Source organism: Calonectris borealis, chromosome 1 (assembly GCF_964195595.1).
Source record: "Calonectris borealis chromosome 1, bCalBor7.hap1.2, whole genome shotgun sequence".
Classification (NCBI taxonomy): domain Eukaryota; kingdom Metazoa; phylum Chordata; class Aves; order Procellariiformes; family Procellariidae; genus Calonectris; species Calonectris borealis.
Window position 1 is genome coordinate 48,563,134 of NC_134312.1, and position 23,861 is coordinate 48,586,994.

Consider the following 23,861-nt stretch of genomic DNA (forward strand, 5'->3'; position numbering starts at 1 on the left):
AGAGCAGTGAGAAAGCCTTATTCAAATTTCAAGGCAACATTGTTTACAATAGCAAAATATGATTAAGTAGAATTACATGAGTATAATAACATTTCTGACCATGCTGCCTAAATTATTGGCCTTGGATTTATTTAAAAAGACATGGATTTGTAGTGAAGATTTCAATGCAAGCTCATGGAACAGAATTTCAGAATGGTACTCTGTGTTTGATTTAATTTCATTCCTAATTTAATTAAATTCACAATTTAATTCAATTTAGTATAACTGAATTCATAGTTAACCTCTACTTCCTATGCCACTTAACTGGGCACAAAAGAAAATTAGTAAATCTGACTGCACTGACTAACATAACTAATAATATATTATTGTAAATAACTAATGATGTATTACTTTTTTAAAATAGGAAAACAAAAAATGATAGCTGTCATATTCTAACAAAGTATATTTTGAAGTCATTAATTTTACATGAAAACCGATGTTTAGGGAACAAGCTGAACTGAAATGTAATTTAAATGCAGATCAGATGAACAAAGCTATTCAAAGTTGTAAAATAGCAAACCTTTTGAGCTCCTCTTGTATCCTTCAATGCACTTACTAACTCTTCTAAACTTTTCAGTTTTAAGTCCATCTCTAATGCTCTGTTTTCTGCATTTCGACGCTCCTGCTGGGCATGCTGAACTTCTTCCAGGATCTTCAGTTTGTCATTCTGTAGCTGAATCATTGTTTTAGAGAATTTTTCTTGCTGTGCTAAAGGCAGAGCACCACTAAACTGTCGCCGCAAAGACTGAACTGTCTGTTGTAGATGTTTGGCTCTATTTCTTCCTTCCAGTCGGGCAAAATATAAGGCTTGCTCTCTCTCATCAAGCTTCTGCTCTAAACGTAGATTATGGATCTCCATCTTCTGTAGTTTCAATTTAAGCGTCTCCAATTTGCCTACAGCAACAGATTCACTACCTTGAAGGGCTATGATATGTTGATGCAGTTTTGCAATAACTGCTTTTTCATCTGACTGTGCCTAAGAACAAAATACACAGAACAAATTTATTTTTCATTTTGAATATGTTAATGCAGTGTATATGTAAATATAAACAAGCTATCTTTTTTTTTGTATTTTATATATTGCACGTATTTTATTCCACAGAGAAGAGCAAGAATTAGCCACTAAAACCAGCTTTTTATTTTTCCACTATTGTTTCTACAGCCACATTTTAGAAGTACACCTTTTCAGATACTGATCTTAAAAATTGTATCTTTCCAAAATACTGGGAGATGAGGAAGAAAGGTATACCTAAATTTAGATAATATGGTAATGTAAAAGCTGGCAACAGTGTTGTATTTAGGGATTCAAACCATTCTAGAACATGAAAACAAATCCCAAGAAATTGTTTCAGCTAATAACAAAGCAATATAATAAGTCTACTGCAAATCTTTAAGATTTACAAGTCATTGCTTCTCTTGTAAAAAATGATCAAACTTTCCTGATATTAGATTTAAATATTGACCATGAGCTATTAATCAGTTAGGAATAAATATTACCTAAATAACATGGAAAAAAGCTCAAGATCTGTAACAGCTGTGTAGCTAGAAATGGAAAAAATGAAGAAGGGAATAATTAATGTAATACAGAACGCTTGAAAGGGTATGGCCACTACAAGGACCAGCTTGCTAAGATCCTTCTGAAATGCTTTTGCAGTATCCTAACTCACTGTAAAATTACTTCATTTCTTCTCACTCCAGGGAAAAAAAATCTAAACTGCAGTGTTAATAAGGTTGAATTTTACCTGATAGTCTAAAATTTGCATTCTAAGAGATTCGACTTCTTTATCTCTGTATTGCTGGCGTGCCTCCAGAGCTTCCACTTGCATTTTTGCTACATCAGACAGTTCTCTTAACCTTGCAGGGGAAACAAGAGTATTGTGTCACTTGAAACCACTGAATAACTTATTAAGTTTTTCTACGTAGAAGATGCTAAGAAAAGGTGCTTAGTATGTTTCCTCATACCAAAACATTTAAAGATTGTGTTCTTTTCAGCATACTCTTCTCTACTACTCAGAGTCCTTGTTATGAACATTCTTCTGTATTGCCTCTCAACTTTTTCACAGGACATTTTCCTGTAAGCTATACAGAAGTTTGCCAGCAGTAACCTACTCCAGGAAAAAAATGCCATGTTTTTTCCTGAACTAAGCATCTCTGTCCTCTATTTCTCGCATAATAAATGGCATAAATGCTCAAAAAGTTGCACTCTCTATTCCTTTCTCTGCTTCCCCAAGTCTAATCACTCATTTTCAGTGTCAAAAATCACTGCAAATATCCCCATAGACTTTGCTGTTTTAGGAATATAACTTGGTAAGATGACATGATTTACTCAAAGACAAATGTCCATATCAATGTATCTAAAAAGGTCATTTTTTTCAATTTATGCATACAAAGTTAATCTCCTTTAAGTAAATGGCAAAAAAAATCCCTACTGCAGTTTAATCTTTGAGATATCGATGACTCTTTGAAAGTAAGAATTGCTTTCCAATTTCTTTTATGAGGTTTTCATACATTTAAGGGAGGTTGTGGCACAGAAACAAAAAAAACCCTTAATTAATTAGCTTAAAAATACTAGTAATAAGTATCTAAGTGCACACTTACCCATGTCTATCCAGGCCAGCACTTAATTCCTTGTTCAAATCAAAATGAAGCAAATTACCTTCTTTATAGTCATAAATTAAATGCTTCATTTTCAATTCCAAATTTGGCACATATAAATGCCAAAAAAATTAGCCACTGAAAATTTTCTGTAATACATAAGTAGTGTATTACATAAGCCTATATAGCCTAAATGTTTGCACGCTTCCGAACATACTGCATTTGAAATTTGTTACTTCAACACTTACTTTGATACTTCAATCTTGAGCTCCATCTCACGCTTCTCTAGGTCCATGATTTGTTGTCTATCTGCATCACTTACTGCCTTACTTACACTCTTTGACAGTTCATCTCTTAATTCCTGTTCCACTTTCTGTGCCTCAAGGTTGATTTTGGTGAGCTTAAGAAAAAAAAAACAAAACCAGAAACAAACAAAATGGTATCCTAAGCACACAACTACTCCCAACCCTGCAAACAAAAAGCAGTGCCAAAAGTATCTTTTCTTTTTTAGTCATTACAAAACACTGTTCAGCTGTGTTCAAAAAACAATTTCCTTTCCTCCCTGCTTAAATGTCTTTTTGTTTGCAGCATTGCATACATACAGGAACAGATACACAGGTCGGCACAGAACAGGATCCTAAATTAAACACAATTTTTATTAGTGAATTTTCTTAAAACCATTACCGCAAATAACTTGCTCTTAAACTACAATGAGAAAAAAAGAAAAAAAAAAGAATAAGACTGTAAACTCTTTAGGAAATGAACAGTCTTATTTATATATTTATATACCGTCTAGTATATCGGGATTGGTAACACAAATACAGGTTGTAAGTGCCAAGACTTACGGTAGTGTAGTTCTTTTGTTCTTTCTAAAAAGAACTTTCATAATTAAGTGATATTCTTTCAAGCAGCCTGATTTTTCAAGTTGATTATTGAATACCAAGTAACCAACGTAATTAAGGGAAAAGTAGCAGAAAAGGGATCATATGAATTAGACACAAGAAATACAGGTCAAGAACAGACCTTTTTCCAGCAGTCTGCTGAAAAACTAGCAAACTATCTATGAAGATGCTCATCATGTGTTTTACAGAGATTAACTAATGTTTAAATAAACTACTGACAAATTAATTAGTTATATTTTTTACAAATGTCCTGTGCACGCAGTATTGCAGCTCTTAAAGGCAGCTGTATTTTGCATCATAAGCTTATTTGCCAGTCATGATGCAAAATAGATTAATCCTTTTTGAAAAGCTCAAAAATATGCTTTTAAGATGTGTCAGATTATGTTGTTAAGCCTCAACAGATTTACCTCAGCAAATTTTGTTTCCAATTCAAAATTACGTTCTTCTATTTGCTTTACAGTGTTCCTTAAATGTTCATACATTCGTTGTGAATGTTCTGCTCTCTGTCTTTCATTTAGTTCCTTCATTTCCAACATTGTGATTTTCTTAGAAATGGACAAAATCTCACTGTTGGTTATTGCTTTTGTGGCCTTGTCCATGGCATTGTCATCCCCTACATTAAAAAATATTTAAATTAGGGAATACACAAGCTGATTCAACTATGAAAATTATTTGCACCATAAAACAGAACATGAGTTTTGCTTTATCTCTGTCAGATATACTTTATCAAAACACCTGTATCATTTTTTAAACTGTAGGCATGGTTATCCTGCTTTATTACATGTTTGAAAGGTATCTAATTTGAATAAAATATTATTATAAATTATGAATGGGTATATCTGCAACCATGGTTATTGAGACTGATAACTATTTTCAATGTAGCCTTTCACTTTATCCTTAATTCAGCTGGTAAATCTTCAGGAAATTTAATTTAAAATCTGTAAAAGAAATAGATGTGGATGAGTTCTTCTTGAATAATGGGAATTAAACTGTACACAAAAAAGCCCCAGCTATCAAGAAAAAATACTTTTTTACAGAGCATGAAACCAGGAAAAAGAAATAATTTTCCTGACAACCTATGAAGTACTTTGACTGACAATCAAGTTAGAACATATGGCACCTTATTAAAAAAAAAAAAAAAAAAAAAAAAATCAGGTGATGTTGCTTTACAAGTTCCAGCTTTTAAATCCTTGACCCAGTAACCCAAGAAAAGTCAATGTAGAACAGTTTCCAGAGAAAGATACCAAACTTGGTTTTGGTCAAATAGAGAAGTAAAATGAAACAAACTAAAAAAAAATTAAGACCGTTAATGAAAGATACAAAACAGTTTTGACTTTTACATCAATTTTAAAATATTACTTTTACACAGAACATACCATTTGATTTTTAATGTTGCTATATAACTTTCATACTTGCCCAGTTCAGTCATCTGTTCCCAAGCCTGTTCTACAGTGTGAAGTTTCTCTTTTGTGATCTCCAGTTCCTTATTCAATAAATTTATCTGTGCTTTCAAGGATTCATTCTCACGCTGTATGACAAAAACAGCAAATTATTTAGCTGTAACAGATTTGATGTTTATTATCTATAAAATCTTTTAAATTAAGTTTTTACCTATGCACAACCCATAATCTACATATATGGCACCAGAAGAACATGTTTCCTCCTAAGCATAAAAATGCTAGTCTTTGCTCTCTATGTTGTATCTTACTGTCAACTAGTATTACCGTGAATATTTATCATCAGTGACTGTGATTCCTAGAATGTCTAGTATTAGATGAAGAAATCTATGTTTGTCATACTAAACACCCCAGTAACAGTGGGAAAGAAAGTAGTACTTCTGGAGGATATTTCATCCCGCACAGAATATTTCATCTTGCACATGAATACATGTTTGAGACAGATCATGTGCTTCTTTTAGCTCTTTTAGGCATCTAATATGATGCCAAACATTAGTTTTGTAAATGTTCCTTCATTCCTCCAAATAGAAACACAAATTTCCACATTAACCGGTAAAACAAATTGAATACTTCATATTAAATTTCAATTTCTAATTTTCTAAACACATTTTTAGTTTGCTATTGATAAATGATTCTCTAGCTGTGTGAAATCGCTGAAATAGGCAATGCAAGTTTTCATACACACAAAATTTCATAAAATAGAGAAGAAATCATTCATTCTTAAGCTAAGTCAAATGCACCTACCTGTTTCCAAGCAGACAAATTTAATATTTCAGTAAGTTTACCCACCACATGTATTTAACCCTTATCAGCCACAGAAAGCCAACAGACAAGAACATGACAGGAGTTTTAACTACTGGTTAAACTACTACTTTCTTGGACTATTATTTCTAACATGAATGAAAAGTGGGAGCTAGTAACATATCTTTAAAGCCAGCTTCACAGTTCTTGAAAAGAACTCCCTTCTACTTGAGAATAAAAAGTTCAAAGGAATAGTTACATATTTCCAGTCCTTACGACACTTTGCAAACACATTGTGAACAATCTTTGGTTATTTACTTTTTTTAGGAAAGTAAAATTCCAAAGGTTTACTGCCTTTTGGAACTGAACATTTCATTCTTGTAAGTCAGGAATTAGTAAGAGCACTTACTTTGAGAGAAAGCTTTGAAAGTGTTTACACTCATTCTACTTTCCTCATGACCTCCAAAACTGAAGATGATAGCAAATATTCCTTCTGCCAGCCTTGTTTTGGTAATCACAGAACTAAAAAAACTTTGTGAGGGAACATACCCAGAGCTTAACTTAAAAAGCAAACAAACGAAGAAAAAAACCAAACAATAAAAACCACCAAAAGAATTAAACAAAATGCTTTTATGTAAGCCCATTGAAATAAAATCTGGGGCTTTGTATATGTTTCTTAATCCACTGAAAAATAGCAGGTAAGCAAATTAAAATTCGATAGCAACAGTAAGACTGGCTCCAACATCTCATACCTGCTATGGAACTGCTATAACCAGCAGTTCTTGTGTTGGGACTTCCGTTCTATCTTTCCATTAAGTGAGAACAAAAAACAATGCAGAACGAATAGATAAAGAGTTTTTTCCCCTTAGGGTTCAAACATAATGTAAACATTACCTCCATGTGTTCCATGTCTGTTGTCCGTTGCACGAGCAAGTTATCTTTTTGTAACATATCTCTGTATTTAGCAGTTAATGCATTATACTGCTTATTAGCCAGTTCTAGCTCAGACAATGGCACGCTACCATCTAACACTTTTTGCAGAGCCGCAATCTTAAAGGTAGCCATTTCCTATGCAAATAATCAACACAATGGGTTACTAAAGTCTGCTACATCTTTAAAAAGAAAAAATAAAATTACTCCACGGAAAAAGAATACCACTTAATATAATGACACTGGTTTATTTTACTAAATTACCATCCACCTTTATAAATTGCTTGCAATAACCATTGACAAAATTTCTCTCGTATTCCAACCCTCTGGGTAATTTTATCAATAGTTGCCTCTCAATCATAAGGCACTGTCAAGAACATATTTTATAAAGATGAGTTAATACAGGCCCTAGCAACCTGCAAGGCCAAAAAGTAAAATTTGGTTTCATGTGACACTTTCAGTAAAAAGAACTTGTTGAAGCAACTCCAGAAGGGGAAAACTGACAGGTTTCGTATTATGATGCTTATTTAAATATAAAGAATGTTTTGACAAAATTTATAACAGCATTTAACAAGCATTTGGGTAATTCATTCAAGAAACTAGCACTGCCTCCATTTTAAAAATAGTTTATTTATTGCCAAATTGTAAAAATAAAAATGTGTACTATTACTACTATAAACTATACCTTGAATCGTTGCAAGTTTCCAATCTTCCCTGTAACTGCAGTCTCCATGTGTGTTATTTCACCCTTTAGTTTCTCATTTTCTTTTCTAAGATGCCGTTCCATTTCAAGTAAAGTGGTATATTGCCTTGTTAGTGACTTTTCATTAACTCGTAAAACAGTTATTTTTCTATTATTTTCTGCAAGTACTTTTTTTGTTTCATCAGGATCCAGCTGAAGTGCACTGAGTAAATTCTGTAAAATAATTTTTTAACAAGAGCTTTGTAGAGAAATATGGTAAAACTCAACTACGTAGACAAGCTTTCTTGTACATTTTTTAATCTAGGTGTAAAAATTCCATTATTCTGTCTGAAATAATTTCTTTTTGCTAATAAAACATATACACACACTCAACACATGCATAAGCATACAATATTCTATTACAAGAAAAGAAAAAAATTAAATCTTCAAAATCATTAGTTTCTGAGGAATAGAAGCTAAATACATCTGACTGACTAATTGGAATTTTAGTTAATGCTGACATTTTCAAAATTTAGAACAAAAATAATTCTCTGCGTACATTGCCATCAGTCTTCCCCCATTTTACTAGAATCAAAACAAATGTATTGGAACAATTGTCTAAACCAAATAGAATTCCTGTGGTTCCTAACAAACACTAAAAACGTCCTACTTTGAGGACCACGCCAGTATTCATAAAGCGACCACAAGACCCTACCTATGGAAACATGCGTGCGTTTATGTGTATGTGTGCACACACATGGGTTTGCACGCATGTATAAATCTAAGGTTGGGAGGCATGGACAGGGGGGAGAGGGAACTACAGCGACTCAGATCACAGAAGGCATGTGAGCTTTAGCTTTGCTGTTGCACACATCAGCTAGTCGAGGAGACAGGGAGTAGAAATTCGAGCTGCAAAATCCCAGGTTCCTATGAGCCTAATGAAGAACAAACAGGTAGCTAGAAAAAACTCCTGAGTCCCAGAAGCCTGAAGCCATGAAAAAAATCTAGTTCTGTGACAACTGGCAAAGACTTGGCTTTTCTGATCAAGACGACTGTTTTTCTTAAGATTTTAAGAGCAAGCAACACATTTTCAATGATCATTCACAGTGAATTAATTTCAGAGAAATGTTTAATCTGAAAACGTTCACCTAATTCTAATCAAAATTACATACTAACAAAAAATAATGCTACCTAATAGTACGTATTTTTTATCTTTGGATAGGATGTGTTTCTGGAAACAAAAGCTATTGGGAAATGGTAATTTCTTAAAAGATCTCAGCAGTACTTTGATAGCACCGCTAACATCATAAAACTCCATTATCGTTTAAAGACATTTAAAAAAACAAATCCCAGAAATATCTTAATCCTGCTACAATCTACTCCTGTGACTCTGGAAATGCAGAATAAGATACTGAACAAATTAAGTAAGATGGCGCGTGCCCCTCCCCCTCATTTTTTTAAACATACAATAGAAACATCTGCAAAACAATTTCAATTTCTCTCTTCCAGAAATATATTTAGACTTAATTGCCTCAGGACACAATTATTTTGCAAATCAGTTACAGTTATGGACATGATTATAAGCAGGACCACATACCACTACAGTCACCCCTCAGCAGAAGAAAAGGGTTATAACTCAGCTGTCTAAACTTAGGCACAGTCATTTTCAACACCTTGTGATATCCTTGCCCTGTGTCTGCTTCTCTAAATGGACACGTGTCCCATATGTCTTCTGTCATATTTGGCAGTTTTTGGTATCTGCCCAAAGACACCCGAAGCCATCTAAAACTGCAGTATGTCTGTGATTAGGCACCTGCGTCAATTCCAGGAATTTTAAGTATCACCTTGTTAAAAAGTTATTTTTCACTTTTCTTGATAGAACATTGAATTCAGTCTTGGTGGAAGTAAATCAAAATAGAAAGATACATTCTATTTCCTCTTTTTGTGAAATACTGATACATTACAGATATATATAAATAAGATATAATTCAAAGCAATAACCTTAATTCTTAGTATAAATTAACGTGTTTTCCATGGGGGTGCCTGCACTGCTCCTCCTCCCAATCAAAGGGATAACAACTGCTGTTAAGAGAGCACTGTAAGTGTAAATAGTGTGTGTGAACTGAGAGGGCATTTGCTCAAAACTGATAATGTTAAAGAGGAAGATGACCATCAACCAGATTGAATAGTAACCATAAAATTAGAGACTTGAAATAAAGAAGCAGTCAGCTTGAAAATTAGTATAAAAGAAGCATGAAAACAGTGGGGGCAGAGAGAGTTATAATGCAGCACTCATAACCTAGTTCAGCTTCAGAAGTTTCCCCACTGTCCTTGCATCCTCTCTGGAGACGTGAGCGCTTCCTCCCTGCTGGACACCATGAGCCTCTGCACCCCAGCTAATGGGCTGGCGGTACCAAGCGCAACAAGTAGGGACCCACACCTCGGGTGTGTCTATGTGACCTCCTGGGGTGATTTCTCACCCGTGCATGGATCAGCAGCCTGCAGGGAGGCGCAGGGGTACACATAACACCAGAGCACCCCCACACGTACACAGCACCCTGGAGCACACACGAGAGATGGGTGTACGCAGTGAACTTGCACTCTCAGGAAAGGGTGTGTGCGCTGGTAACCCGAAGGGGCCAGGAAGTGAATATAACTGTGTGAATGTGGATGTGTGGGATAAGACATATTTGGGATTAATTCCTGAATGGTGCTTAGAGATTTTTAGGTCTATAGTAACATTTTGTATGTGCCTTAATATTGTGATTTACCTTTTGTATTGTTGATACCAATTCTGAATGTATAGTTCACTGATTGCTAGTTACTTACATTCCACTAATAAATCAATAAACCACTTCCCTTCTGATTTGATTTGAATTGAGCAGTTTTCCCCTGCAACATTTTCCCCATCTAACAAATTACAACCTTGTATTAAAACCTCTGTTCTATGTATTAAAACCTTCTTGAAAAATGAAAGCAACAAAAAAGGAAAGCAACAAAATTACTTACAGAATATGCCGTTATTTTTGTAGCATCCTGTTCTTTTTGATCTTCTAGCTTTTTCTTTTCCTCTTTCATATCTTGTGATTCTTTCTGCCAGCTTTCCTTTTGACTAAAACAGTAATTAAATATTTTCATTTAGAATGATGAAAGACTTGATGATTTTTAAAACTGTAACTAAAACAGCAACCCTGAAATATTGAAACCAAGAATCTTATTTTTAGCAGTAACGTAATTTGAAAAAGACATTATAAATTGTAGATGGATTACTGAAAAACTGTCCCCTCTGTTTACGCTGCAGCTAGTTTAATGATGAAAATAATTCTTAAGTTAAAGTGTCTTATCTCGTCTTCACCTGTGTACTGTAGTGCAGAGATAGAGAAGCCTTACTCCCCAAAAATATACACACATGGGATTTAATCTGCTTTAAATTACACACTTGTATTTCAAATTAATTACTTTCTTGCATGTCTTCGTAAAAATAGGCAAAGTTTAAAATTTTGCAAATAAAAACATTTCCACTTTAAGTACCTCTCTGGAAACTCTAGGTGTCCCTTTTATAGGAAGGGAGACAAAAATCATACTACCGGCACTTACCAAGCTGTGAGTCTGGAAAGAGGCTTTTTCTTTTTGAAGCAGACTAGACTCAGCAGATTTCAGCAGGTATTTACAATTGTGCCCAATAATTTGGCTGATAAGATTTACAGCTAGATAAATGGTTTGGCAAATAACCAATGACTCTTTCCACAACTATTTCCTTTGCATGAAGCACTTGCACATTCATTAGCTAAGAGAGACAACTTGCAAGGGGAACAAGGCTTCTGCAGCTCCTGAGAGAGAGAATACCTAAGATGATTTTGAAGTATTTTTAATTAATCATACAGAACGGTACAGTATCATAAGGAAAAGATTAGTCGCTCATCCTCTGAGAATTCCCCACAGCATAGTAGTTGGCTTTTTCTTTAAAAGATGGCGGTTCAAATTTCCCTCAGGTGGACAGAATTAAACTTAGGTTTCCCATATCCAAATTCTGCATTAAAGGTCAGACTTCTAAACAAAAGGGCAGGCAATGGCTGTAATATTAACTCAATTTTTTCAACAGTTTTGCAAATCTTTCCTCTATTACATTCATTTTATTTCAGATGCACAAAGGACATAATTTTCCACCCTAATTTTTCTATTTCAGTGAAAAACAAACAAAACCATGAAAAGATTCAGCTTTGCTTTGGCGCAAACTACTCTCCTATCCACTTTTATTTATTTATTTGGAAACAAAAAAGACTATGAACTGTCTATACATATCTAATAAGGAAGCTCCTATAGTCTGTATAGGATAGATTAGGCTAGTTTAAACAAATAATCAAGGGTATTTCAGAAGTAGTGTTTTCTCTTCAAAGAAGATCTCAGTTTCTTCCATAATGGAAGAAAATGGAGGAAAATGAAAGAAAATGCTCTGAAAGTGCATCTTTATGGGATGCCAAGTCAAAGAATCTCCTCCCCTAACTTCAATCTGTAACAGGTTTGGAGAAGGAGCCTTGAATCATCATCTTATCCCTCTCATTGGAGATATCTAATCTAGTAGTAAATTAGGCAGTATATTACAGCCTTTAATATTTTCAAAAAGCTATAGCTTTAATGCCTCAGAGATAATGTTATCTGGGAAGTCTTAACTGATTCAAAGAACAAACAGAAGGTCCTAAAAGAGAAAACACCCTTATCCGAAAAGCCGTCCAGTGACTGTTCATTCCAATCCAAAGATAGAGAGGACACAACCAACAGTCTGTTAATTGAAGAACCCAAATCACCATATTCATCCCTAAGATGAAAATCCTTTTTCTTTGGCCATAAGAAGAATTTTATAGAAATTAGATTCAATGAAGCATGTAAAGGAACTAAGAGTCTGAAAGAAAACCAACTACGAAGTCATGATGATCTGAAATTTCCGAACAGAGATCTCTGACTGTATTCGTATAACAGTTTTCTTTTTTTTCCCTCAGAAAAACTGTTAGGACCCGTACTTGAAAGCAAAAGAAAAGACTGATGAGTCCATAATACCAGGTTCTAATAAATACAAGATATCAGATGCAGAAAACACGATGCAATCCTCATTATAAAGTATGCAATATGAAAAGAGTCCAGCAGAAAATGTTTTTGTAAGAGTTTTCTGAATCTTTACAGGACTAAAGAAAATATATGGAGTCCACATCCAAGAGCAGTAGCATTTATGACATTAACCAAAGAACTACTTCAACACAGCCGCCAATTTTGTATTCAAAATTATTAAACATTTAGATAGTTGAACTTTCATAATTCGGAAAAGAGAACAATACCTTTGATATTCTTTATACAGCAAGCCTTGTTGATGACGAATTACTGCAAATTTTCGCTTGTAGTCCTCTACTGCATCTTCTAATTGTTTAAGTAAATGTTCTTTATTTTCCAGTTCCTAATAATTATTTTCCAAATAAAAATATTGAAGTGATTAATACAGGTTTTAAACATGAAAGGATTAATCAAAATGCCAGTTCTCCCTTGTGTTTTTCATGATAGATGTTTCTGTCATGAACTGTGTGAACGACAGATATGAAATGTGTATTTTCTGTAGAAGAAACAGATGAAAAAAAGTCCAATAAACTTTGGCATTCGTATTAATAGGTGTGAAATAGTGCATAATTGCACTGTGGATTACAGCCCTCAGAATTCAAAACACCGTGACATGTTGCTAGCCTACAAATACTACTAATTGAATGTCTCACTGGAAAGCGATGTTTTCTTCTCATGTTCCCAAATACTCTTCTACTTTATAATCATATACAGTTGAAAAATATTCTCTAATCAACAAAAGTGATCAAAGACAGAACAAAATAATTTAATAATAATAAAAAGGTAAGTTCTTTTTACTCCAATTCTCAAAGAGCCAATTCTTTACTATAGGTTTGCCTGCTATGCTTCCCATGGGAATCTCTGGCTTCAGTTTCAATGTATTTATGCCTCTTTTTACAAATGTTGACATATTTTTGACAAATAATGGAATGAAAATTCATATGGTAAATAAACAGAGACCTTTGCTGTATAGAGAAAAACTGTTCAGAGTAGGATTTGCACATGCAGACTCAGGTGTGGAATCCAGAGAGCAGTAAGACAGAATTTCTTATAGAAAGAATGCAACTGCAGAAGTAGAAGGAAGAGTGAGCAAATATTTAGATCAAAATTCAGATTTAAAACAAAAAAATCTGAATTCTTGTCAAAAATTTAATTAAGTATTACCTTCCAGGTTTACAACACAACAAAATACTTACAGCTTAAAAAAAAACAGAATAGCCCAAAGAGTTTGCTGGATGTCAGAACTTCAAAATAATTTTGGAGAGTTCTCCCATGTCCATACATGGCATGGTACTAGATTTTGGAGGAATTAGCTATATGTTACAAATATTCTTGATATCAAGGAGTAAATGAGTTACCTGTATAAGACGTATTAAATATTCATTCAGAGAATTAATCATATTAACACTTGAAGGAGCCATTCCTTCTGGAAGATTCACTGTTCGGAAGACAATATTGGCACCTTCTGATTGACGTAATAAGCAAATTTCATTTTTCAGTTGTGCAATCTAAAGAAAAGAAACAAAAACATAAAGAAGTAGCTCTTGCTATTCAATTAAAAAAAAATCACTGATGAAAAATATATTGTTTTCCTGTGCTACATCAGTTGTTATTAACAACCTAATTCACTTCCACTTATATTCCAAAGCATTCAAACACTCTCTAACCTTTTAAAAATGCTGTGATTCCATAAATCATTAAATGCATAGTATCTTAAGCCAAATTTATCAAATGACTCGTGCAATCAGGGCAGCTTCACATATCTAAGGATTCAACCACAGTTTTATTCCAAATTGTTTAAAACAGTGCATTTCTACCCCTTTTAAAAAGATGAAGTTTTGCATAGAATTATTGCAGTGGTTATTTGATGGTTTATTCTAAACAAATCTTCGCCTTTTCATTTAACTTCTTAAAAGCTCTTGGTTCTCTACTCTAACACTACTCTAGAATATTAGTTACTGGCAAATCTTCTTGCACCACCAAAGCTGTTCTAAAAGGCACATTTAAATTTGGTTTCTTGTAAGATAATATTCCGTTCCTCATGCCTGTCCTGGAAGAAGCATTCCACAGAATCAATTGTACAACTTAAAACAAAATACAGGATTTTAGAGAATTATTCATCATTTTAGAACACTTTAATCTCATAACAAATGCAAGACTACTGGCTTTCTGAAGAAAGAAATCTGTGAGCTTTTTTGGGCATGGCTCTCCCCAAAAGATAGGCATGCTTGGTGTTTAACATGGTAGGATATTCCAAGGATAAAGTAACAGTAAGATTTGAACTTAAAATGGACAAATTGGTAGATCCAATACATAAATTTAATTAAGATTTGTATAATTACACTGTTCACATAAGCTAAATTCAGTATCTTATAGATTGTGTGGTTTTGTTCTAAATTATCAGAGCAGCCACTTTTCAAGTACAAAATACATTGTATAAAAAAAATTGTATACCTTTTCATTTGCATTTGCCAGCTGATTAGAGAAATTTGTTGCCTCCTTCTGAGTCTGTTTCAGTTCCTGTCTTAATTCTTCATTTCGTCCTGTAAGCTGGTCAACCTGAGCTTTCAAGTGCACACCAGCATCAAAGATTCCCTCTGAATTCTTAGACTCCATTGCCTAATGTAGTAAACATTTAATTAACAAAACAGAGAAAAAGTGCAGAAAAGCTTTGTTTTTTCATAATAAACTGGAGCCCTCAAATTTAGACATTAAATTTTAATGTTTTAAAACTACTTATCAGTTTCCTGATGGTATATTTGCCATAGATTGTGATTTAAATGGTTAAAAACACTGATTTTTTTGGTACGGTGTTTGCATAAAGAATTTTTCTTAAACATTTCCTGCAGGTCCTATAGAGATAAAAGACATAGAAACAAACTTTTACCTGAGCTTTATGACTGGGACAATAAACTTGCCAAAGACAGTTTTATACTATCCAGCTGAAGATTTTTTTTTTTTTTAATTTTTATTGGCAATCTCTTGTTGCCGTATATTTTTAATTTGCATTTTTAAAGAGGTATCACACTATGTACTCCTACTAAGGAAGTGTATATATAAGGAAGCTACTATTTAATTATACAATATCCCAAAAATTGAGGAGGAAAAAAAAAGCCTGTAAATCCTATAAAGCTAAATAATACTTTAGAAAGCAAGCTTACGTTAACTAAACGATCCAGACTAGGGATTATTAAGGCTGTTTCTCCTCCCTTCACACTAGGATCCTTCTGCATTTCCTTGACAGCTTGCAATATTTCTTTCATTCCTTGTTCAAGTTGTTTATTCTCTTCTGATAATTCTTTTACTGTAATAAAAATTGTAAATGTGTCTAAAAGCACTGAAAAAATGAGTTAAGGTTTCCTAGGACATTTCATCGTAATACTTGTTGATCTGATATATAAAAAGTATGTTCAAATTATATACAGACATAACCAATTAGGAAGTTAAAAGTAGAGCTGCTAGCAACATCCGGAGAGTGTATTTTGCTGAAGAAATACGAACAAAACAATAATGAAATGCTTCAAGGAACACATTTGACTTTATTGAACCTTCCAGTCTTCAGTGTTTCCTGCCACTTTTTTCACTTCTTTAGTAGCCTGTCTGTCTGGCTTTCACAAATCCAGAAACGTGGCTATCTTGGAAATGTTTGGGTGTAACAATGAAGAATATAAGAATTGCCTGAATTCCTGCTGCAGATGGGGGAAAAAGAACATTTAAATTATTTGGCTGTAATAAGGACTCTCAAGACATACAGTTTTCCTGCCACCATTAGTCTCTCCGTGGAATTCCAGAGTTTCCAGCACAGAGCAAGAAGTCTGGAAACTTAAAAAAAACCAAAAAAATGTAGGACATTCTGTGCATCTTAACAATATGGCTAACAACACGTCCTGAAGACCCAGGAGTGAACTGCAAAATTTGGAGCAGTTTGAGCAATTTCACTAAGTCTATTTTAAAAAGTCAAAAAGAATTTTTAAAATTCACATTCTCTGGGAAAAAATTAAGATTCTTGTCAGGAGAAATTAGCATTATTTTTATTTCAGAGTTTGCAAGCAGTGCACTTCAGCTAACATACATATATACGTAAGCAGCAAGTGGGTATAATTCCCCTATGCTTCCTTGGAGCCAAAAAAGCACTACAATTATACCAGTAACTTGTATAATTTTTATAATTGAGATCACTCACAAACTTAAAGCCCTTATTAGGTCTGATTCAGGAAGGAAAAACATGAGACATCCTAGTTTAATGTATTGAGTATGAATAAATTATGTTTCATGTACTATCACTAATATAAGTTTAAAATTAGCAACTATATATGTATTTATACACACGCACACAAAGATATACACTAATATAAACACAAAATTTTTTTTTTTTTTTTAAAATGTCATTAGTGAGAATTCAAAGGAATTCCAATTCAATAAATGCCATTTATATTCACTGTTTTGTAATCATTGTGTTCACACCTGGACCAATTCACACCCATAATTTCCACAGTTCAGAAGTATATCAGAATGTTTGTGTAATAACCCTCTATGTACACAGCAAACTCAATCACTGTGAAAGATACCAAAGTAAACTGCATTTAAAAGAGAAACTGCAAAGTCGGATATTTGTGGTCACAATCACAGAAACAGAACGACTAAATAAGCAAACTATCTGCAAGTACTTGGTAACATTCCCTGGTTTTAAAACAGGTTGCAACTTACATTTAGATTGAAATTCGGCTATTACAGTCCTGTTCTTCTCCAAATCTCTCTCTCTCACATTTAATTCATTTGCAAGATACTCATTCTAAAGAAAAGAACAAAGAAGACTCAAGAATTGTAGTTTAGGAATTTTAGTAGTAGAATTTTCATTAAGACTCTGTGATTAAATGAGAACAAATGCTTGAAAATAGTGCTAATCCATATATATTCACCAGTGAAATTATATAGTATGTAAACCAAAATGAGGTGTAATACAGAAGGCAACAATCAAAGAAATAGCCTCATCTTCACAGCAACAGCAAAATTATCAGGAAAAAATTACTTAAACCATGAATAAACTTTACCTAAATATTTATCCTGTTTTGTTTTTTTTTTAAACCTTATACTACCTGCACTGCCTGGCTTCTGCATCTTTCAAGATTCAACTCTGTATTTAGCATACTCTTGATCAACAAATCTCTGGATAACTGCTCATTCTAAAAAAACCCAACAGTAAGTTATTAGTAGAGGATTCTATCTCCATTTATATACAAAAAAATTATATTTCCAAGACTTATCTTCCAAAATATAAAAAACCTCACTACTTCTTTTCTACTGAAAATGCAATTAGTAGGCATTATTCATTCCACAGCTTGGCTAACACAGTATTTTAAGAGCAATCACAACAGCAAAGCATACTCCTGTAGCATGGAAAAACTGTTGTATAACTGAAAAAAGCCTGATGTATATAGACTTATACTTTCCATTGATCAACTACATAGCTCAACAGGCTCAACGGAAATGCCATCAGTTCCAAAACATTTCAGTTAAAGATAGGAAAGACCTATTTGCTTATCTTATACATTGTAACTGTGATGTTTCCTCATCACATTCTTAAATGGTTTCTCCCAGACAAAAAATACACAGATTCTAATTTTCACAATCTAATGTTTTACTCCCAGTTTTTTTTCAAATTTGGAGTATGTCTTCATGAAAATTTCCCAGTCTACATACGAATCTCCTGCCTGAAATGCAACGGCAACAGAGGTGGTTTCACTGGAAGAATTACACAAGGTATATCCCACATAACACTGAGTAGGGAAACATGTATTCTTGGGTCATGCAGCAGGTGGAACAACAGTCTCATACAGACCAAAAGTCTGTGAGACTCTGAGGGATTGGCTTGATCCATGCCCCAAATGTATCTCTGGCAACCAAAGCAATGTCCTCCACTATACAGAAAACTAACACAGCGTTTCAAGGTAGCAATTTAGGAAGCTACCAGTGAATAATTTTTTTGTATGATTTATCATGTGAATGAAAGAAACCACAGCAAGCATCCTGAAATCAACCCGTTCTTTCACTGATTACAAAAAGTTTTCAAAAAACCTTTTGAGAACCTAAAAGATTTTATCATCAGAGATCATTTTAATAAATGGAAATTTTCATTGGAAATCTTTTTTTCTGAAAACAGATATACATTATCTTTGTCAGTTGGCAAGGAAATGGATAAAAGGACAGAAGAACCAACGCAGGAATTTCCTAGATGTTTCCCAGAAAGAAAGGCCTTTCCCATTCCAAAAGTCTAACTTTACACAATCTGTTCTCTCTGGAGGCAGAAGACGTCCTCTAGCCAAATAACATCTGCATCTTTAACAGAAATCTCATCTTCTGTCTTTCATACCAAAGGACTGATTCAGTCCCTACTTCATTCAACTAATGCTTGTAAATTACCATTTGTATTTCTCTGTATTTATTTAAAACAATTTTTAAAAATAATCCTGAAACTATGTTGTTTAAAATACAGTTGCAACAATTTATTTGTATGAGATACAAGGCTGTATGCACTAAGAAAAATGATGAATGCTTTGTTTACACAGATGTGTGTAAGGTCTTAGAATAAAAACTGTTCTCTCTTCGTATGCATTTATGTACATATGCAGAGGTGTTGTGCAAACTTTTTCTACCAACAGAATGAAAATATATGCTTACATTTTTAAATCCTATGTCAACAAATAAACTGCAAATTAATGAGGTGGCACTTCTTTATTGGAAGAAAAAATGCCCAATTCTATTAGAACTATCCTAGAGCTTTAATCAATAGAGATGAAAGTAAACCAACACATCTTTATTATTTGAATTTATCTTCTAAATAACTGCATCAGATATAAACATACACATACTATAAAGGTGTCTCACCTGTGATCTAAGAAGGGCTAATTCTCTCCTCAATTGCTCTATGAGATTTTCAACAGGATCTACCTGACCTGAGTGTTCTGATTGTCCATTTTCAAGTACATTTTCCAAAGTTTTTACTTGCAACAATTCTGTTAGGCATTTCTTTCCTTCTCTGTCTTCTTGACAGGTAGTTAAATCAGAAAACTTTACTTGCGAATAGTGTTGCTTATCCTTCAATGTCACTTCTCGTGTTTTGTGCATTACTGGCTTTCCAAGAGCAGATGCACAAGGAATCAGAGAGTTTTTGCTGAGAGATAGTCCTGGGCAAAAATTTTCCTGACCTCTTTGGTCTGAATTAGAAGTTACGGACACTCGACTCTGAAAAGATGGTTTGTTTCTGTAATTCCGGTTATTTACCTCTGAGGTCTGACACACTTGCCGATAAGCAGAAAACAAAGATGTGTAGTCCGATTTTAAGTCTTTTGACATCTCTCTATTGTCTGTATAATCTGTTATTCCTGATGTCTGTGTAAATTGTAGCTCTGGTGATACAAAAAGCTCTTTTATACTAAGAGTTTCAGAATTACAGTTGTCATTAACTAGTTGCCACTCTGTCACATGTTTTGAACCTAAATGAACCAAAGAAGTATTTCTATTTTTTTCCAAATAATCTAAATTCTCAGGTATGCCAGATGTTCTTCTAGGTAGATTTCCCACAGCCTTACTGCTTTCAGCTATATCTTTCTCTGACTTCAAAAGTCTAACTGGTGCTTCTCTATCTGCAAGTGTGTTTCTCCCTTCCACGTTACACACGCTGCTAGCCTATATTCACAAAAAATATAGAACATTCATTAGTCTTCTAAAAAAATTACAAATTATTAATTTTTGGATTTTTTAAAAGCAGTTAATAAAAGCACCTAGGGAAATATTTGAACAGATATTTACAAAATAACATTATTTTTATTTTGAAAGAGAAATACAATACAATAAACATAAATGTTTATGAACTGGCTTTATGAACCTACCTTTGCTTTTACTTCAGCAATATCACGTCTGTTGAAGAAATCCAACTTCCTCTTATTCATTCCCTTCTCTTCACTAAAGCTATCAGTTATCTGCACATCACCAGCATCCAATCCTAATTGAAAGTAAATGTACAAGTAATAAATTATTATGAACTTTTAATTGGTCTCCAAGCAAGGGAATATATTCCATTTAGCATATCTGAGTTCTAGTTTTCTGCCTGCAAAGTAAGGAGCTGTAAACCTTTCCATCTGAGCACATTATGCTTCCCTGGGTGGCACAGAATTGAAATTTTAAGATTTTTGAAACACATATATTATATAGATTTAGTGGCAATCATGGCGAGATCATCCTGCATCTAAGAACTGTAAGCCAATGACACAACTCTCAGCGATGCATTACTAGCCATCACAAGTCAAAAAGCTACTAGGCTGTTAGACTACGGAAAAACGAACCCACTCACCACTTCCTACAGATTCAATTAAATGTATTTAGCCTGGTAATTTAAACAAATGAGTAAATATAACATAGGTATATTAATAAGTATAGACAGCATGTTTTTGAAAGGACAGTTTATAATAAAAAAAATCCTACCTATTGTTGCAACTCTTCTTCCTTTCTCCTGAGCCAACTTACGAACCTGTTTTTTCAGTTCAATTCTTTCCTCTTCCAGTCTTTCAATCTGCATATTATTATTCACAGATCATCATTTCATTTTGTTCAAATACATTTTTATTACGTAGCTCTTACACAAAAATAGGATTTATCACTTGCCTCTTGCAAAAGAATCTGGTTTTCAGCTCTATATTGCTGCTGCTTCAGTGCTTTGCTGTTTCTGAATTCATTTAAATCAATCATTGTCTTTGGCTCAAGACCTAAAACACAGCATATGTTGTATTATTATTCATTAAGGAGGAAAATTAATGTTAATGATCATTAGAATGCAGTTAATTTAAATCAGAATATAACTAGTCAAGTAGAATTAAAAAAATATGTTGATAGTTGAATATATGTAAGTATTTCTATATGTACACACATCTTATGCTCCATGTAATAACACCAGAAGAAAGCATAATTTTACTTCAGTTACTCAAAAACCAAAATGCAATAAAATGCCACCTAAAATTAACTATATTTATGTTTAGATTCTTCTATGTAAAAATAAGCCTGTCCAAAGTTTTCTCTGTGTTTTTCAATCCAGCATTACAACTTCAGTATGTTATGGTTTCCAAATACCGTATTATGAAATTAAGTAAGCAGTGTAAAGTCAAAGAGGAATCAAAACCAAAAAAGCACTACAAAACCTATTCTACTTTCTCCAGTCAAAGCAACCTGTAAGCCAAGTTTAGTCATGTACATTCAAGTTCAGTCATGTACATTCATGCAGTTTGTCCTAACTAAAACTACTTGCAAATATTAGCAGAATAGACAAAATTATTTACAAGTAGTTACTTGGTATAGTAAAAGATTTCCATGATATAATGTTATTTGAATTCTTACACAACAAATAATTGAAAACGTAATGGATATAGCATACCTAAACGCTCTCTGAGTTCTTCATTTTCATCAAGAAAATCATTTATTTTAAGTTCAAGTTTATTGACTTCCTTAATTAATGTTTCAATCTCATGATCTCGTATTTTGACTTGCTTTTTTAAATCTTTTATTTCAGCAACAGCTTCTTCCAAACCATATATTCCCTGTAAAAACCCAAATGGAAAGTTAAAACAAAACAACCAACAGAAGATGTAAGAAAATAAATTATGAATCTGTCTTTCATCATTACACAGATAAGAAAAAATGTTTTTCATCCTGTATCACTGTTCTGCACTATGCTTAGTGAAAAAAGTTACCGAATAAAAAGCAGATCCTACAAATTTGTCTTTTGACTACAGAGGAGTCTCTGCATATTTCAAAATTGAGTCCTCTTACTACATGATCCTTCGAAGAATCATATCTTGAGTATTCAATTACTGTTCAACGAACTTCAGAAGCCCATATGAATATGTTAAAACTGACAATTTGTAAAAATTGTTAAGTATGGCTAACAAATTGCATGCAGTCAGTGACCACTAAATGTTATTAAGAAAGAAAAGAAAAGAAAAAAAAAATCAGCATCAGAAGTCATTCATTTAATTTCTAATTAGAACACAGTCAATAAAAAACGGAAGGACAAAATGATCTCCTAAAAATATGATGAAATACCATGTCCACTCTGACAAATTGTTTACCAGTTCATAGTCTCTCATTCGTTTCAGAGCCTCAACGAGCTCTTTGTCCTTTTCTCTAGCGTCTGCTTCTGCTAATTCTGCTGATTTTTCAGCCTCCTTAGTTCTCTCTTGTAGCATTTTTAACTTTTCTTGCATATCCCCAATACGATTCTGCTGAGCAAGAGATGAGTGACCTGGAAAGAAAAACCTTGATCTGTTTACAATTCAGCTAGGAATTCTTGCTATCAGCCATTAAGCAAGAAAGAAACACTTCAGATGATGTTATAAAGGAGATCTTCATTTTCTGCTCTTTTATTTAAGTAATTATAAAAGACTACTTTTATAAAAAAAAAAAAAGAGCTTTTTTTTTCCCCCATAATTGTTCATTCAAACAATATTTATAAGAAGTGAGTGCACGTAAGGGACATCAGAATCTATTTTGAATTGCATGCTACTAATCATTTGCAATTCCTGACAGAGCTGCGACCTTATATGTTATGCTCTACCCTTTACAGACCACGCATAGTTTTATTAGGCACTCTATTACCCATAATACCCACTGAAATACTGTGAATAAATTTAAACTCTTCACGAATGTTTAATAAATCAAAACAAAAAAATTAGAGACTAATATTACTCAATACTGCAAATATTTTTTCTGTATCTCTAGAGAATAAAGAATGCACAGTAAATCTGTGGTTTCTTTTTTCCTTTCCATACGTATTAAAATAAAATGGTCATGTTACCTTTATCTTTCTGGAGATCATTTTTTAATTCCTCAATAACAAATGCATTCTGTTCCATTTCTTTGGTATACTGTTCGACTTGCTCAGTAAGCAATCTTATCTGAGCATCTCGCTCTTGCACACCCTACACACACAAAAAAAGAAACTCCATTAAAGAGTTCTTCTTTACTGACAGGCACGCTACCAATACAGAACACCACACAGTAAATGAAGAAATTAAAAGTAGCTAATACAAAACAATTTATAGAACATCAAATATACTGTACTTACAACATAGAGTTCAGATATTATCTAGAAGTTGGGTATATAAAGGCAAAGCAGGAAAAATAAAAGAAAGAGTAAAAATAAAGCATTCAAACACACACACATACAAAAGCAGTATTTTAGTATATCAATTTTAAATACAACAGTTCTCTAAGAGTTAGACAATGTATGATGAAAAGTTTCAGACGATATAGGTTTCTTATAGCTTCCTCATGAACAATTGCCACTGGGAACCGAGAGATACAAGTTCAAGATTGGGAGGACTAACAATCCATCATACATGACACCTGTATTGCAGACTGCCT

General features: G+C 33.4%; 1 protein-coding gene across 14 annotated transcripts in view; it reads right to left on the bottom strand.

The window, feature by feature from the left end:
• CEP290 (centrosomal protein 290) overlaps nt 1–23,861 on the bottom strand; it is a 55,330-nt gene that overhangs the window by 22,466 nt on the left and 9,003 nt on the right. For 7 of the 14 annotated variants that reach the window (XR_012673745.1, XM_075150655.1, XM_075150653.1 and 4 more), the window contains exons 13-32: nt 23,293–23,416; nt 22,568–22,740; nt 21,874–22,036; nt 21,111–21,211; nt 20,931–21,018; nt 20,339–20,451; nt 19,335–20,135; nt 17,157–17,241; nt 15,611–15,753; nt 14,904–15,068; nt 13,808–13,957; nt 12,677–12,792; nt 10,356–10,458; nt 7,350–7,580; nt 6,629–6,802; nt 4,953–5,064; nt 3,944–4,149; nt 2,883–3,034; nt 1,782–1,893; nt 560–1,015 (exon numbers count right to left, since the gene is read on the bottom strand). Coding sequence is in view for 13 of the 14 variants with exons in the window: in XM_075150655.1 (XP_075006756.1) it covers nt 560–1,015; nt 1,782–1,893; nt 2,883–3,034; nt 3,944–4,149; nt 4,953–5,064; nt 6,629–6,802; nt 7,350–7,580; nt 10,356–10,458; nt 12,677–12,792; nt 13,808–13,957; nt 14,904–15,068; nt 15,611–15,753; nt 17,157–17,241; nt 19,335–20,135; nt 20,339–20,451; nt 20,931–21,018; nt 21,111–21,211; nt 21,874–22,036; nt 22,568–22,740; nt 23,293–23,416 (3,768 nt within the window). In the remaining variant the exon portion in view is untranslated. Of the gene's footprint in view, nt 1–559; nt 1,016–1,781; nt 1,894–2,882; nt 3,035–3,943; nt 4,150–4,952; nt 5,065–6,628; nt 6,803–7,349; nt 7,581–10,355; nt 10,459–12,676; nt 12,793–13,807; nt 13,958–14,903; nt 15,069–15,610; nt 15,754–17,156; nt 17,242–19,334; nt 20,136–20,338; nt 20,452–20,930; nt 21,019–21,110; nt 21,212–21,873; nt 22,037–22,541; nt 22,741–23,292; nt 23,417–23,861 lie in introns of those variants that run through there. The other 7 variants (XM_075150711.1, XM_075150685.1, XM_075150677.1 and 4 more) reach the window with 2 other exon arrangements.